This window comes from Anoplolepis gracilipes, chromosome 4 (genome assembly GCF_047496725.1).
Source record: "Anoplolepis gracilipes chromosome 4, ASM4749672v1, whole genome shotgun sequence".
Classification (NCBI taxonomy): domain Eukaryota; kingdom Metazoa; phylum Arthropoda; class Insecta; order Hymenoptera; family Formicidae; genus Anoplolepis; species Anoplolepis gracilipes.
This window is the reverse complement of record NC_132973.1, coordinates 17,207,892-17,224,729: the sequence shown is the minus strand read 5'-3', so window position 1 is coordinate 17,224,729 and position 16,838 is coordinate 17,207,892. Positions and strand designations below refer to the sequence as shown.

Genomic DNA, 16,838 nt, shown 5'->3' with positions numbered 1-16,838 from the left:
CCCAAACGGCATCCCAGGGCGCGTCTGGAAGCTCGCCTTGGAGGAGCCAAACCTATCCGGGTGGCTACGAGGCATCTTTAATAGATGCCTCGCGGAGGAGAAATTCCCCCCAATGTGGGGAAGAGCCAAGTTGGTTCTTCTCCACAAGGGCGGTAAGAAGGAGGGTGACCCGTCATCGTACCGGCCAATTTGCCTGCTGGGCGAGGTCGGCAAAATATACGAAAGGATTCTCGTTCGCCGAATGGTCCAGCATCTGGCGCGCAATGAGGTCCCTTCCCTTCACGAAGAACAATACGGTTTCCGTGAGGGCAGGTCCACGGTGGACGCCGTACTGCGCGTCAAGGCCCTCACGGAGTCAGCTGTGGAACGCGGGAGGGTGGCGTTGGCCGTCGCTTTGGACGTGTCCAACGCCTTCAATACCCTTCCGTGGAAAACAATCGGGGACGCGCTTAACACCCACCGCGTCCCCAACTACCTCGTGAAGGGAATTCGAGCCTACTTCGGTCACCGTAGGGACCAAGAGGGCCAGGGTCACACCCGTCGCGTGTACTGCGGGGTCCCACAGGGCTCGGTGTTGGGCCCGCTGCTGTGGAACCTCGGGTACGACGGGGTCCTTCATACCGCCCTCCCCCTCGACTGCCGGGTCATCAGATATGCCGACGATACCCTGCTGGTAGCCGAGGGGGACAACTGGGGGGAAGCCCTAAACAGGGCCAACAAAGGGGTGGCAGGCCTCGTGAGGGCCATAAGCCGGACTGGCCTGAGGGTGGCCCCCAGCAAGACCGAGGCGGTCTACTTCTACGACCGCCGGGCCGCTGGGGAGCCTTCCCCCACCTCCCGACTAGATGTTGACGGTACTGTTGTCCCAGTGGGGTCCCAGATCAAATACCTGGGGCTCCACATCGACAGCCGATGGAGCTTCGCGGGTCACTTTGACCGCCTGGTCCCGAGAGCACAGAAGGCGGCGGCAGCGATTAGCCGCTTGCTGCCGAATCTCAGAGGGCCGGACGGTCGGGTGCGCCGCGTCTACGCGCACACCGTCCTTAGCATACTAATGTATGCAGCACCGGTGTGGGCGGGCGAGGCGATGGCCATCAGACGCATACAGGACGCGATGCGTCGCGTCCAGCGTTGATTGGCCATTCGTCTCGTCCGAGGCTACAGGACGGTGTCGCACGCGGCGGCCACCATCCTGGCCGGACTCCCCCCTCTGCATATGGTCGCAAATTCATACAGACGTTTGTATGACCGGAAATCCGCGGCACGCAGGGGAGGAGTCGCCAAGATTTCGGCCAGGATACTATGCACTTGGAAGCTCCAGGAGAAAAAGTCCCTCGAGCAGCGATGGATCGCGTCGCTGCACGAGCGCCCCCCAACATCCGGGGAGAGGACTGTATCGGCCGTCCTGCCCGGTCTGGAGGAGTGGCTGGACAGAGCGTGGGGCAACAGTACATTCAGAATGACGCAGGTGCTCTCCGGACATGGGTGTTTCGGAAAGTACCTGCACCGCATCGGACGGGAGGCAAGCGAGACCTGCCACCACTGCGGTCACGAGAGGGACACCGCGCAACACACCCTCCAAGCATGCCCAGCCTGGAGGGACGAGCGCGACGTCCTAACCCAGACTATCGGGGGCGACTTGGCGCTGCCGAACGTCGTCGTCAAGATGCTCGGCAGCGAGGACAACTGGAGAGCCGTGGCCGCCTTTTGCGAGGCGGTCATGGCCCAGAAGGAAAGCGCCGAAAGGGAGCGTAGACCGGGACGGGCGAGGGGAAGGGCTCCTGGCAGGAGATCCCAATCTTCCCCACCACCTGGGCCCTTCTTGCGTCCGGTGACGGTCCGGCTGGTGCGACTTCCGCCGCACCCGCCGCCGTCATCGTCGCCATTGGCAACGGCGCACCCACCGACACCCACGGGAGCGCCGCCGAGATGACAGTCAGTGGGGGGAGGGAGCAGACTGGTTCTGCTCGCCCTTCCCCTCTTTACCTCTCCCTTTTTTGCCCTCCTTTTTAACCCCCAGATGAAATGAGGGTCGAGATCCCCAAAGTCTCGACTCCTTCCCCCCACCATCGGGGGGATGAGAAGACACGACGGGAGGAGGTAGTGGCCCTCCCGTCGCAGCGTCAAAGTTTGATTTGGAGAGGAGGGGAGTATAAGATATATTCTTTTTTCCCCTCCCTCCCAGAAAGAACTCCAATTAAGGAGTGCGGCGAGGGGAGGCTCCTGAAGTATTGCATCGCTAGTTCCAGGAGTCTCCCCTATAATCGCCAAAGAAGCCACTCGTGAGGTTTTTAGTGGGTATGCCCTTAAATAGGGAGAGTCCCACATACCCCCCGGATACCCACATTCGGGGGGGATGCGTAATGCATTTTCCTCACGTAAAAAAAAAAAAAAAAAGGTTCCTCCCTGATCTTCCCCGATGATGCGCCACCTTGACGTGGTGGGGAGGCTTTGTCCTGAAGCCCCGAAAAACCGGAGTGGAGGGATAGCTAAGAGCGCATTTTTAGCCAGATGTCCTCTTGGACTTCGGCTCGGGCAGAATGCATAGCACCGGCATGCATACCTGGGTGTTGGACGTTTACAAATCGGTCCCTGCTACAGACGCGACGGTCGCGGCGGAAATGATGGTGAACGCCACATAGTACGCCGAAGGCGAAAGCCCTTAAACCGGAGAGTGGCTGGGCGGGGGTTGAGGAGTAACGAAGGCACTACGCGAGGACCTTAGCGCGCCCGCCTGAAGAGCGTCCTCTCTTCCGGAGGAGTCCTTTTCAGAAGAGCCGATCGGATGGAGAGGCAACCGATGCTGATCGGGCTCCCCGGGTGCCGATCCTGAAGTGAGGCTTACGCGTCGCAAATCCCAACAAGACGGGAAGCGAGCGGTCGGGGCGCGGCTTTTTGGGGGGAGGCGGATCTACGGGTGCCGACGAGCCTCCCGGGACGGTCGCGCTTCCGGGCCATCTCGGTGTCGGGGGATCCGCCGGCTCCTCGGGGACTGCGGGTTTGGCCGGCATCGCTTTGGTCGTTGTAGGGTAGTCGCCATCCTACGATGCAGGGTTCGGGTTGGACCCGACCTGTTGGCTTGACAGCAGGGCGAGGCATCAGGGGGCCGCTCACCCCTGATTCGGGTTTTGATGGTGGGTGATGGAGGAATTTTCGGCTGGATTCGAGTCCCAAAGTCACCAAACACCGCAACAGGGGTCCTCTTTCCTCTGTATAGGAATCTCGAAAGACGGATCGGTTAACAGGACGCCCGATGTAGGTTGAAGGACCGCAGTCCCGATGCTATACACGGTACGCACAAGGGTCCGCCTTCCCCCTCGTATAAAAACGCGGAGGCGGGGACACGGTTTAGGAAGCCCGATGTGGGTTGAAGGACATTACCGTCCCGATGCTACACACGGCTCGAACAGGGGTGCGCCTATCCCCTGTACAAAACACGGAGGCGCCCGGTGCAGGGTGTCTATCAGCATGCGATGGCACTCTGCCTCTAGATATAAGGTAGTTCTTCACCTTACAATGTGGGTGCGAGCAGAACCTTAGCAGTTGGTTTCACGTGGAAACAATCCTTGAACTAGCGATGCAATACTTCAGGAGCTTCCCCTCGCCACACTCCTTAACTGGAGTTCTTCCTGGGAGGGAGGGAAGAAAGGAACATATCTTATACTCCCCTCCTCTCCAAATCGAACTTTTACTCTAGGGCCACTACCTCCTCCCGTCATGTCTTCTCTTTCTCCCGATGGGGGGTGGAGGGGGAGAGTCGAGATTTAGAATCTCGACACTCCTCTCACCTGGGGGGGGTTAAATAGGGAGGGCAAAAAAGAAGGGGAAGTAAGGGGAAGAAGGTCGAACAAAACCAGTCTGCTCCCTCCTTCCACTTACTGACATCTTGGCGGCGCTCCCATGGGTGTCGATGGGTGCGCCGTCGCCGGTGGCGACGATGACGGCGGCGGGTGCGGCATAAGTCGCACCAGCCGGACCGTCACCGGACGCAAGAGGGGCCCGGGTGGTAAGGGAAGTTGGGGTCTCCTGCCAGGAGCTTTTCCCCTCGCCCGTCCCGGTCTACGCTACCTCTCGGCGCTTTCTTTTTGGGCCATGACCGCCTCGCAAAAGGCGGCCACGGCTTTCCAGTTGTCCTCGCTTCCGAACATCTTGACGACGACGCTCGGCAGCGCCAAGTCGTCCCCGATAGTCCGGGTTAGGACATCGCGCTCGTCCCTCCAGGCTGGGCATGCCTGAAGGGTGTGTTGCGCGGTGTCCTTCTCATGGCCGCAATGGTGGCAGGCCTCGCTTGCCTCCCGTCCGATGCGTTGCAGGTACTCTCTGAAACACCCATGTCCGGAGAGCACCTGTGTCATCCTAAACGTACTGTTGCCTCACGCCCTGTCCAGCCACTCCTCCAGACAGGGCAGGACGGCCGATATAGTCCTCTCCCCGGATGTTGGGGGGCGCTCGTGCAGCGACGCGATCCATTGCTGCTCGAGGGACTTTTTTTCCTAGAGCTTCCAAGTGCCCAGTATCCTGGCCGGGATCTTGGCGACTCTTCCCCTGCGTGCCGCGGATTTCCGGTTATACAAACGTCTGTATGAATCCGCGACCATATGCAGGGAGGGGAGTCCGGCCAGAATGGTGGCCGCCGCGTGCGACACCGTCCTGTAGCCTCGGACGAGACAAATGGCCAATCTACGCTGGACGCAACGCATCGCGTCCTGTATGCGTCTGGTGGCCATCGCCTCGCCCGCCCACACCGGTGCTGCATACATTATTATGCTAAAGACGGTGTGCGCGTAGACGCGGCGCACCCGACCGTCCGGCCCTCCGAGATTTGGCAGCAAGCGGCTAATCGCTGCCGCCGCGTTCTCCGCTCTCGGGACCAGGCGGTCAAAGTGACCCGCGAAGCTCCATCGGCCGTCGATGTGGAGCCTCAGGTATATAATCTGGAACCCCACGAGGACAACAGTGCCGTCCACATCTAGTCGGGAGGTGGGGGAAGGCTCCCCAGCGGCCCGGCGGTCGTAGAAGTAGACCGCCTCGGTCTTGCTGGGGGCCACCCTCAGGCCAGTCCGGCTTATGGCTCTCACGAGGCCTGCCACCCCTTCGTTGGCCCTGTTTAGGGCTTCCCCCCCAGTTGTCCCCCTCGGCTACCAGCAGGGTATCGTCGGCATACCCGATGACCCGACAGTCGAGGGGGAGGGCGGTATGGAGGACCCCGTCGTACCCGAGGTTCCACAACAGCGGGCCCAGCACCGAGCCCTGTGGAACTCCGCAGTACACGCGACGGGTGTGACCCTGGCCGTCTTGGTCCTTGTATTCGAGCCTACGGTGACCGAATTAAGCCCGAATACCCCTCACGAAATATTCGGGGACGCGGTGGGTGATGAGAGCGTCCCCAATTGCCTTCCACGGGAGGGTTAAAGGCGTTGGACACGTCCAAAGCGACGGCCAACGCCTCCCGCGTTCCACAGCTGACTCCGTGAGGGCCCTGACGCGCAGTACGGCGTCCACCGTGGACCTGCCCTCACGGAAGCCGTATTGTTCCTCGTGAAGGGAAGGGACCTCATCGCGCGCCAGATGCTGGACGAGTCGGCGAACGAGAATCCTCTCGTATATTTTGCCGACCTCGTCCAGCAGGCAAATCGGCCGGTACGTTGACGGGTCACCCTCCTTCTTACCGCCCTTGTGGAGAAGAACCAACTTGGCTCTTTCCCACATTGGGGGGAATTTCTCCTCCGCAAGGCATCTATTGAAGATGCCTCTAATCCACCCGGATAGGTTTGCCTCCTCCAGGGCGAGCTTCCAAACACGCCCTGGGATGCCGTCCGGGCCAGGGGCCTTGTTGTTCTTGACCTTTCGGACGGCATCCCTCATCTCCTCCTCGGTGATTTCGAGATCCCTGGACCAGGCCTCGGCAGCGCCGGTGTTCGCGCTGCGCCAGTCGAGACCTCGAGAGTCGGGTTTAGTCGGGAACAAAGTCCCGACTATTTGGTCCAGGGATCCCGAGGGGAGGGTTTCCGTCACGGGGGGCGCCCAATGACGAAGTTTGTTCGTCACTATCTTGTATGGGCGCCCCCACCGGTCGGCGTCCAGAAACGCGATCAATTCGTCCCACGATTTCACTCTGGAGGAGCGAATGGCGACACTCAGAGCCACTCGAGCGGACCGGTAGTCGCTGAGTGCCTCGGCTTTCCAGGCCTTGTCGCCACGGCGCTGGGCGCGTTTGAGGAGTCTCCTGGCTGCGACGGAGGAGCTGCGAAGAGACGCGATCTCCTCCGTCCACCAATACACAGCCCGGCGCGAGTGGGGCCTGCTTTTGAGCATGGAGAAGTCGCACGCCTGTGTGATCGAGTCTTCCAGGCGCGCGACATCCTCCACTAAGTTCCCCACTCCCTCCTCTGGCGGATGGTGTTGCCAAAGGATGGCCTGGACGGCCGCCATTAACCTATCCGGGTCTAACTTTCTCAGATTCCATCGCGGCGGTGGCGCACCGCCGGTCAGGCTCTCGGGCTGGAGGGTGGTACAACCGAACTCGATATATCGGTGGTCCGATAGAGTCTTTTGGTTGACCACCCCCCACGACCAGTTTAGGCGTGCCGCGGAGGTGGTTATCATAGTGAGATCCACTATGGACGCCCCCCGCAGCAGCCGGTCGCACGTAGGCTCGTTGCCGGTGTTTAGCAGGCATAGCCCGAAAGCCCCCATCCAATCCAGTAGGACCTCTCCCTTGGGAGTGGTGAGCCGGTCTCCCCACGCTTGCGCTCTGGCGTTGAAGTCACCGGCCACCACCACCTCCTGGGGGAGCATGCTGCGTATGCAGTGCTCCAGCTCCCCCAGATACAGTTCAAATTGGGAGAGGCCCCAACTAGGCGGTGCGTAACACGCCACCACCGCGATGGAACCCCATTTTACCGCCACGTACCCCCTTCCTGACTTGAGTAAGGAACAGGGGGGGTTGTAATTGTCCGTGCCGCGTATGACCGCGACCGTGCCAGAGCCGTCCACCCTCCAATTAGGATGGTTTGATGGGGGTCGGTACGGCTCCGACACGATCGCCAGTCCTATACCACGCTCGGCGATAGTCTGCAGGAGTAAGTCCTGCGCCCGCCGAGCGTGGTTAATGTTTGCCTGTATGAATTTACATGCCCTCATTGATGTCGGTAGAGAGGGCCTCCGTCGACTCAGACCCCGCACCACGTGGCCGTGGAAGGGGGGCTCCATTCGCGTTCGATGGCGCATTACCCACGGGCTCAATTTCGCCCGGGGTAAGGGTGTCTCCTTTCACGTTACCACGCTTAGGGTCTAAGCGTGGCTTCCTTTGGGGGTTGGGGGAGTCGGAGCAGAGCTCTTTGCTCCCCGCACCCTCCTCGTTTCCTTCTCTGATCGAGTCCGCGCGCCGCTTGCGACACTCCGATGTGTCCATCGGCGCGGGCGCAGACTCGGCTGAAGCCGTTTGGTTCGCTTGTGGGATTTCTCCTACAACGACCTCCATCAGGGACGGAATTGGGCTCTTGTTTTCGATTCCCCCCTTCTCCCCTCCTACCGACGGGGTGGGTTTTTTGGAGGGAGGAATCGATTTGGCCTTCTTCCTGTTGAATTTTTTCGGGGGGTGACAATTCATGCCCCCCATCCTGTGCCCCGCGGGTGCCCCGAAGTCAGCACAGAGTGCGCAGTGCACTCTTTGTTCTGTGCAAAAGTTGGCCTTATGGCCCTCTTTGCCGCATCGGAAGCACAGGTTGGCGCAGGATCGGTCGTTGCCGCATTGCTGCTGCACATGCCCCTCCTCCATGCACTTAAAGCATCGGAGGGGGAGCCGCGGCAACAGCTTGATGGGTGATTTGTACCACGATATTGGTACCTTTCCCATCTGTGCCAGTTTGTTGGCCGCGTCTATCGGGCACTGCACCAACACCGTGTTAAGGCCGGTGTGGGGGGCCTTCACGAACGCTCCCACCTTGACGTCCGAGAACCCGCATTTGCCCTCCCCGGAGATTGCGGCAACAATCTCCGCCCGGGTAATGGAATCCTCCAGCCCCCGAATGCGGAGGTCGGCCATTTTCTGGGGGCACGTGACTCGCACTCCTTCGTTGTCCCCGGTCACCTCTCTTACACGCTCGGCGAGTTGTCCCGCCTTGCGTGCCTTGTCCTCGCCAGAAATTTCCAGGATTAAGGCTTCGGTAAGACCTTTTCTTATCTTGGGGCTTCCTTCCTCGATTCCCAGTTGGTCTAGTTTAACCTCTTTTCTGATGGCGGCCATGTTCTCGCCATATTTCCCTTCTGGGCAGGTTATCATGACCGCCGAGGTTTTGGAAACCTTCCTTCTACCGGGTTTCTCTCCCCCCGCTACCTGCCCCTGCTTCTGCTTACCCCGTTCACTGAACGGTGACCGGGCCACAGCAACGGGTTTTGGAGGAGAGGGGTGTCTGTCTTACCTTTCTCTTTCCTTTACGTCCGACCACCACGCTCCACGGAGTTTCCGTGGTCGGAGAGGGGTCATATGTCCCGGGGTCTGTCGATTTCTTGTCGAAGGGCCCCGGGCCTAATGGTCCTCCGCCAGAGGGTGGAGCCCCAGAGGGTTCCGCATCCTGGCGAGATTTCTTTCCAGGTATTCTCTCATCGGCAGCGGGTACCGGCAGAGAAGGGGGGGGAGAGATTTTGGAGTGAGCACAAACCTGGCTTTCTCCCTTCTTCTTTCCCTTCTTGGCCGCTTTTTCCTTTTGGCTGCTTTTAGGAACCATTCCCTGCGTCTTGGGCTGAGTTGGCAAGGGGATCTCAGCCTCGGTCTCCTTCCCCATTGGCGGCTGAGTATGTGCGTTTAGGGGAGCAGATTGGACCGCCTCCCCCTGTCCGTTCGTTGCTTCGAAGAATCGCAGCATCCTCTGCCTCAAGTCAACGCCTATTTGTAGGTGCTGATTGAGGGCTTCGTACAGGATTGCAAAGTCGCCCTGGACTGTAGGGCGAGTTACCGGTGGGAGGGGTCGAGGGGATCCACTCAAGAGGGGCCCCTGTGCCTCCGTTACGCTCGCGGCCTGCGGTTCTACCTCCATGCAGGGGTCACCAGCCAGGCCCGGGGACACGCATGCCGGAGATAGTCCGCCCCTCCTCAAGGCGGTCTTCTTTGGGGAGACATTTTGGGGCGTCCTCAGCCTGAGAGAATGCCACTCCCCGCTGTCGGAATCTGAATCCCGGTCAGATTCAATGCGGTTCCGTCCTCTCAGGTTCCTGCCCCCCTTCTCCTTTTCACTTTTTGTGATGCTTCCCTCTTCGATCAGGCGAGTACTGAGCTGGTTCGTCAGCACTTTTACCTGATCGGCGAGTTCCGCCATCTGCTTTTTGAGCTCGCTCGTCTCCTTTTCTCTCTCGGCTTTGAGGAGCTCCAATTGGTGCCGAAGTTCCTCCGCTTCAGCGTTGCTCGGAGAGGACTGTGTAGTCCTATCATAAAGGACTGCTGCGGCAGCCATGATGGACGCCACAGCCTTCTTCATCTCCCTTTCTAGTGGGCCCTTAATGTTCTTTGAGACCTGCAGACTCTTGAAAATGGTCACGCAGTTTGCTATGGTATCCGACACCACAGCCGGTGTCGGAGAGTGGCGGAACATCTCCCTCGCTACCCTCTGGTTGTCCCGGCATCTCTCCCAGGCCTGTCCATCGGGCATTGAGGCACCCAGGGCCCAATCCGTGTCCTTTCTCTCTCTGGCCTCTTCCCTCGTTCTGGCCCTTGCCTCTCTTTTTTCCCTTGTCCCTTCACCCGTGGTGATGGGCCTTCCTCTGCCTCTTTTGGCGGGGGTGAGGTCCGACTGCTCGTCCTCCAAGCCAGCATAATACGAACCAGCGTGTGATCCTGCTTCGTATTCGTCAGGATCACCCGCCACGCTACTGGCGCGTGATCCCGCTGGGAACTCCAAGTCCTCGTCACTAGGAGCGGGAGTTATACCTGTAGCGGTATACTTGCTCCTTTTCCTGCCCACACGGCAGCTATGACATATATGCGTCGCGTCGTGGGGACATTTGCTTGTCTTTCTGGCCATTGGAAATTGGAGGTATCTCTTTTCCAACGCCTCTCTCGCTGCCGTACCATCCTGAATGGCCGTGATGGTGGGTTTGCCGCCAGATGTCGATGGCCCTGGGTACGAAGGCATATCCTTCCCCGCAGGGGCCTCGGGTATTTCGGGGACCTTAAAGGTCTCCCCAGTCGCTCCGTCCGCAGACAATTCTGTGGTAGGTTCCGCCTTGGTCTTCTTATGTGTTTTTGTTTTTAGAGAATTCATTATTTTGAATAATCCCGCTCCCCGCTGCGGCTCCGTCACCCAGGGTGTACTCTCATCTGCCGCAGAGTGTCCCGAAACATGACCGGCAACACTCCACGACAGGGCCCCAAGTTCCCCCTAAGGGGGTGACATACGACACGGGTCGGGGGATATTTCCCTTCCGAAGCGATGCACCGTCGGGGCCCTTTGACGGGAGGTAACTTCCGTCAAAGGCGCGTGCAAGCTGGCCGCCATGGCGGGTAAGACTGGGCCGGGAAGCGGCGACCCAGTCCCAACCGTCCATGGGGCCCCCCGGGTGGCACCACCCGCTGCGGTATCCCGGAGGTCGGAGGCCGGGAACCCCCGAAAGCCCATGGAGGCGTCAAAACCTCCATGGGTGAGTAAGGGGCTGGGGACCAGTACCGGGGATGTATATCCCCCGGCCCGTGTCGTATGTCACCCCCCCGGGGGAACTTGGGGCCCTGTCATGGAGTGTTGCCGGTCACGTTTTGGGACACTTCGCGACAGGTGAGGGTATACCCTGGGTGACGGAGCCGTAGCGGGAAACGGGAATTATCAAAAAATGGAATCAACAAAAATAAATATAAATAAGGAGGTGGGCGTAACGGGAGGCACTGCGAGTCTCGCGGGAAGAAGAGGAAGGATAGCCTCGGTCGGGGCGGCCGCTAGTGTCCCTGTGGTCAGGGGACAGGTCTGCTCTGCCAGGGGAGAAGAATAAAGCCTGGAAAAAGCTAAAATCTCAAAAGAAGATTGAGGAGGAATTAAAAAACTCTCCGGCAGCTGATGTCTGCGCAGAGATTCTCACCGCAACACAGGCGGTGGAGAAGGTGACGAAGGTCTCCAAGAATCTCAAAGGAGACCTCGTCAGGCTTCTTAAGGAAGCCGTGCTGGTGACCTCTGCGGGGGCGGTTACCCTAGCCAGTAGGGGAAGCATGTCCTCCGATGAAGTAAGGAGGCAATTGGAAGAGACCAAGGCTCAGTTTGGGGCCCTCATTAAGGAAAATACCAAACTGAGAAGGGACGTCGAAGAATTGAAGGGAGCGAGCGGTTCTCTTCAGCGTCAAATAGAGGAGTTAACGCGGAGAGAGACCGCGCTTAAAGAGGAGAATGTACTCCTAAGAAAGAGTGGAGGAAGGGACACCCATCAGGAGGAAAGAACCTCCCCTGGAGGTAGCTTCAAATACCCCTACCCCTGCCCCTCGTACAAGGAGCAAAGAGGTTATGGGGGTAATTAATTATGCGGAAGAAGGCTCCTGCGAGGAGATGGAAACCGAACCGCTCCTGGAGAAAAGGCCCCAGAAACTGACTCGGTGGCTCCCAAATCCATGGGGACAAACACATCCCCCGCGGGATCATCAAAGAGGGGAAGGTCTCAAATATAAAAGAGGAGGTAAGACTGGACAAAAGAAAGGAGGAGAAAAAAAAGGGTGCGGCGAGGAAACTGGAGGTACCGCAACCCCAAAGTAAAAAACCGCCAATCTCCCTCTCGCTCATGGAGGAGAGGGAGATAAGAATTAAGGCCAACCCCGAGGTGGGCTGGAATGTGGGGGAGGTCGTGTCCAAGGCCCTTAAGATCATCAAAGGGCGGAAGTATCTCGGAGAGGGAGACCTGATAGAGGTATGCCGAAAACCTCGCCTCGGGATCGACCTATGTGAGAGAGGATCATGGCTCCTCCAGAGGACAAAAGGAAAGAGGAGCGGGAACTAAAGCCGCCATGCTTAAAGGCGGGGGAGGACCCGTCCCAGGACCGTCGCGGGCAGCCGACAAGGAGCGGCTCACATATGCGGCGGCACTGGGAAGGAAAGGGAAACTGAGGATCAGGAAGGAGACCGCATTCCTGGCACCCCCGACAGGCAAGGTGAAGGGAAAGGAGAAGGGGGAGAAGAAGAGACCACTGCCACCTGAACTCCATGATGGGGGGAAAAAGAGAGCTGGTGCCCCCAGGCCGATAAGGGTCCCCCGCACTGCGGCGGTTGTCCTGACATGCCCGGATGGGCAGTACAGCGAAATGGTCCGCCATGCGAGGGGCCAGATCGACCTGACTGAGCCCAATATTACAGAGATCAGGAACAGGAGGGCCCTGACAGTGGCGATTATATATGAAGTGGGAGGGGAGAGAGCCAGCCAAAAAGCTATGGCTCTTGCCTCCAAACTTAGGAAGGCGTTGGAGGGGGTGGAGGGAGTTAAAGTGTCCCTCCCTACCAAGACTGCGGAGCTCCTGTTCCGAGACCTGGACGACGTAGTCCAGACTTCGGAGGTAAGGGACGCAATCGCAGAAGTCGGTGGATGTGCTCACGGGGACATCAAGGTGGGGGCGATTCGAAGAGCCCCCAACGAGATGGGGTTGGCGTGGGCCAAATGCCCTGCAGCTGCTGCCAATTTGGTGGCGAAAGCTGGCAGAATCAGGGTTAGATGGGCCCACACCAGGGTTGAATTGCTGGAGGAGAGGCCCCTCCAGTGCTTTAAATGCCTGGGTAGGGAACACGTACAGTCTAGATGCACGGCAGCCGTGGAACGGAGATTCGGTTGCTTCCAGTGCGGGGAGGAGGGACACCGAGCGGACTGTAGGGCGGCGCCCAGATGTCCCATATGCGCGGATAGGGGGAAGCCGGCAAGACATAGGGCAGGGAATGCGGCCTGTCCCATAGCGCAGGGAGGCCGCATGTCTGGGCGAACTGCCGGGGCCCCTAGTGGGGAAACACGCAGGCCCGCAGGGGAGAGCCCTGGCGGAAAACCCTCCTCTATAAAGGGAGAAAGACCGGACGCGTCAAAGAGGGCAATGGATGTGGGAACTCCCACGCCTCACGGCGCGTCAACCCCTAGGTCGCAACCGAAGAGGAAAAAAGAGAGAGAATTAGAGAAAAAGGCCAAAGACCTTAACAATTCTTGCTCCTCACCCCCCAATAAGCAGCTAAAGGAGGGGGGAGGAAATGGAGGGGAATGAGGAAACGAGGTATGTCCCCGACATCAAAGAAGGGGAGAATACCCTGGAGGGGGTACCGTCGGTAACCGCCGGAGCAGCGGTAGCTGGGATGGTGGGTGAGACCGAGGCGAAGAAGAGAAACAAAGGGGAGGATGAGGATAAAATTCTCTTTCCCTTAGAGTACCCCCCTGAAGGAGAGGGTACAAAATGAGAAAGGGGCCCCGAAAGCCCCTCTTCTTTAAAGGAATCGGAGGCAGGCCCGAGTCAAAATTTAAATAATAAATAAATGGCGGCTTAGGTCCTGCAGGCAAATCTCAACCACGCCCGTTAAGCGCAAGATTTGTTTGTGCACACTCTGGCAGAGCGTAGTTGTGGTTTGGGCATTGCTGCGGAGCCGTACCAGATCCCCGAGCACCCTTCGTGGGTGGGGAACAATTTGGGCTCCGTAGCAATTACATGGAGGGCGGATGCTCCGGCCTCATTTCCCGCCACACTGGTGGGCAAGAGCAAAGGGTGGGTGGCGGTCAGGTGGGGACCCGTTTTGGTCGTCGGGGTCTACCTGCCGCCTAGCCTGGACCTCTCAGGATTTGCCGAGAGGTTGGACTCTCTTTCCGCTATTATCAGCGGGAGTGGAGTGGGACGGGTGGTAGTCTCGGGGGACTTTAACGCAAAATCGATGTCGTGGGGTTCCCCGAGAACGGACCGCCGAGGTGTCGCGGTCGAGGAGTGGGCCGTGACACTGGATTTAAGGCTGCTCAATGAAAGAGGAATAAGCACCTGCATACGGGAAAGAGGGGAGTCGGTGGTGGACCTTACCTGGGCATCCCCAGCGACCCTCAACAAGGTGCTAGGGTGGAGAGTGGCCACTGAGGTCGAGACATTGTCGGACCATAGGTACATAGTCTACGGCCTCGTGGTCACACCTGAGCAGGTGCTCCAGCGTCGACAGCTGAGAGAGACGCGACCTCTCCTAGGCGCTGGAGCACAAAGAAAATGAACGAGGACGCCTTTATGGCCTCGATTTTCTCAGCCACATGGTTGGGGAAAGGAAAACCGAAAGAGGCCAGTAAAGACATCGACCAGGAGGTTGAGTGGATCCGGGGCGTCATGTCTGAAGCATGTGATGCGTCAATGCCCCGGATCAAGGCTGGTCGACAAGGCTGTAGAGCGGCGTACTGGTGGAACGGGGAGATCGCGGAATTGCGACAATCCTCGGTCCACCAAAGGAGGATATACGCCCGGGCCAAGAAGAGGGATAGGCCGGTAGAGGTAGTGATAGGCCTCTACCAGGCGTACAGAGTGGCCTGGGACGCCCTACGCCTAGAGATCAAAAAGGCGAAAGCCAGGGCGTAGGACGAGCTCCTAGTGCAGTTAGAAGAGAACCCTTGGGCACGACCTTACCAGATGGTTCTCGGGAAGCTCCGCAATAGAGGGCCACCGGCTACGGAGACCCGGAAGCCCTGGACCGGGTGGTCGGAGGGCTCTTTCCCCCGTGCGAGAAGGAGGATACCCTCTCCCCCATCCTTACGGGGGAAGGACCCGAATGGTTGAAGGAGCTGAAGGTCTCGGGAGACTAAATGAAGAGGTGCAGGAGAAGACTCCGCGGCACCAAGGCCCCCGGACACGATGGCCTCCCTAGGAAAACGTGGAGCCTTTGAGGTGATAGGTGGGCATCTCTCGCACCTGTATTCGGAGTGCCTCAGACTGGGAATCTTCCCTGAGAGGTGGAAAAGGGCCAATCTGGTCCTCTTGCACAAGGAAGGCAAAGACACGGAGACCTCCTCGTCGTTCAGGCCCATATGTCTGCTCGACGAGGCTGGCAAAATCCTGGAAAGGATAGACGCCAATCGTTTCGTCAAGCACTTTGAAAGCATAGGGCCGAACTTGGATGACCGGCAGTACGGCTTCCGCGGTGGAAGATCAACCGTGGACGCAGTACTGAGGGTGCGCGCCTTTGCGGAGGCCGCGGTGCGGGAGGGCAGGGTGGCAATCGGCGTGTCTCTTGACATCTCGAACGCCTTTAACACCCTGCCCTGGAGGTGTATCCAAAGAGCCATGGCCTGCTTCGGCATGCCGGGATACCTCCGCCGAATCATCCAATCGTACCTCAGCGACCGCTCCCTGCATTACACCAACAGGGATGCGGTAGAGGTTACGAGACGAGTGGGGTGTGGGGTTCCGCAGGGGTCGGTCATCGGACCACTCCTGTGGAACCTGGCCTTCGACGGGGTAATAAGGACGGCCATCCCCCCCGGCTGCACGGTCGTCTGCTACGCGGACGATACGATCGTGTTAGCCGAGGGAGAAAACGGAAGGGAGGCCTCGGCCCTAGCCACGGTAGCGACGGCGTGTATTACGCGGGCTATCAGGGAGTTGGGCCTGATGGTGGCGCCCCAGAAGACTGAGGCAATCATGTTCCGGCCAGGTGCCAGAGGTGTGCCGCCGAGCCTTCGGGTTATGGTGGAGGGGGTGGAGGTAAAGGTGGGAAATACCCTCAAATATCTGGGGCTACTCCTGGACAGTGGGTGGCGCTTCGCCGCGCACTTCGCCCAGTTAGCCCCCCGTCTGGAGAAAGCAGCTGCCGCGCTGGGCCGTCTACTTTCGAACCTGGGAGGTTCATACAGCCTCCTGACGGTCGAGTCAGGAGGCTGTATGAATGGATGGTCCACGCTATGATGCTGTATGGGGCACCCGTATGGGCCGAGGATATCAGCGACAACCAAAGGACTCTGGGCATTTTACACGGGGTCCAAAGGAAAATGGCATTACGGGTGGTACGTGCCTACCGTACAGTGTCGTTTGAAGCGGCGACTTCTTTGGCGGGGATTCCTCCCGTGGAGCTTCTCGCGAGAATGTACACCGATGTGTACCGACGCATGCGAGGGCTCCGGGAGGCGGGGCGGAACATCGTCTGCCGGGCGAGGAGTGCGGTGGGGCGGCAACACCATAAGAAAATGCTGGAACGGTGGAAGCAGCAGTTGCTCTCTTCGTCTGGCAGAGCTGCGGGGCGTAGAGTGGTTGAGGCCATAGGGCCTCACTTAGAGGCCTAGATAGAAAAGAGAAAGGGAGGAATGACCTTCCGTATGACCCAGGTGTTTACGGGGCACGGCTGTTTCGGTGAATATCTGGGCCGTATTGGGAAGGAACTTACGGGCAAGTGTCACCACTGCACCGACCCCCTGGACTCGGCGCAGCACACCCTGGAGGTATGTCCTGCGTGGGTAAAAAGCCGGGCGGAATTGTCCTTGGCCGTGAAAGAGGATCTAGCCATAGTAAAGACTATGGTAGGGGGGAGGATAAATGGAAGGCGGTGGCCTCCTTCTGTGGAGTAGTCCTCAGGACAAAGGAGGAGGTGGAGCGAGAAAGAGAGCAAAAAAGACGAGAGAAACGCCGGGAAAGGGAATGTGAGACTCCTCCTCCATCTTCTGGAAATTCGGGCGAGAACCTCCAACACCAGAGCCCCACCCTTGGAAGTCAACCACTAGTAAGTGAGCAGACAGACCTACGGGTTGAGGCAGGCAGTAGGGTGGGTATCGAAGTAGGACGAAGATGACGATAAAAGGGGCGACACGATCATCTTTCCCCCTAGGCGTCTCTTGTGTGGGACAGACGCAGAGACGGAGGTTGGGGTAAGAAACGGATATTCCACCTCCGT

The 16,838-nt window shown here is 58.9% G+C and overlaps 3 protein-coding genes across 3 annotated transcripts; 2 read left to right on the top strand and 1 right to left on the bottom strand.

The window, feature by feature from the left end:
- Positions 1-4,493: 4,493 nt before the first annotated feature.
- LOC140664980 (uncharacterized) lies at positions 4,494-8,248 on the bottom strand. Its single transcript, XM_072890620.1, has 3 exons — positions 7,238-8,248; positions 5,395-7,119; positions 4,494-4,934 (listed from the first exon to the last, which is right to left on the bottom strand). The coding sequence occupies exons 1-3, from the start codon at positions 8,246-8,248 to the stop codon at positions 4,494-4,496; spliced, it is 3,177 nt and encodes a 1,058-aa protein (XP_072746721.1).
- Positions 8,249-13,200: 4,952 nt separating this feature from the next.
- On the top strand, positions 13,201-14,180 carry LOC140664979 (uncharacterized). Its single transcript, XM_072890619.1, has 2 exons — positions 13,201-13,213; positions 13,546-14,180. The coding sequence occupies exons 1-2, from the start codon at positions 13,201-13,203 to the stop codon at positions 14,178-14,180; spliced, it is 648 nt and encodes a 215-aa protein (XP_072746720.1).
- A 1,678-nt stretch (positions 14,181-15,858) lies between these two features.
- Positions 15,859-16,233, top strand: LOC140664978 (uncharacterized). Its single transcript, XM_072890617.1, has one exon. It carries the CDS (start codon positions 15,859-15,861, stop codon positions 16,231-16,233), a length of 375 nt encoding a protein of 124 aa, XP_072746718.1.
- Positions 16,234-16,838: the final 605 nt, after the last annotated feature.

Coding starts and splice junctions, on each gene's coding strand:
- LOC140664980 (XM_072890620.1), bottom strand. CDS start 8,248: ATGGCCGCCATCAGAAAAGAGGTTAAACTAGACCAACTGGGAATCGAG. Junction 7,120..7,237: donor CCCCGGGCGAAATTGAGCCC/GTGGGTAATGCG, acceptor AAATTCATACAG/GCAAACATTAACCACGCTCG. Junction 4,935..5,394: donor CTTTAACCCTCCCGTGGAAG/GCAATTGGGGAC, acceptor GTGGGGTTCCAG/ATTATATACCTGAGGCTCCA.
- LOC140664978 (XM_072890617.1), top strand. CDS start 15,859: ATGCTGTATGGGGCACCCGTATGGGCCGAGGATATCAGCGACAACCAA.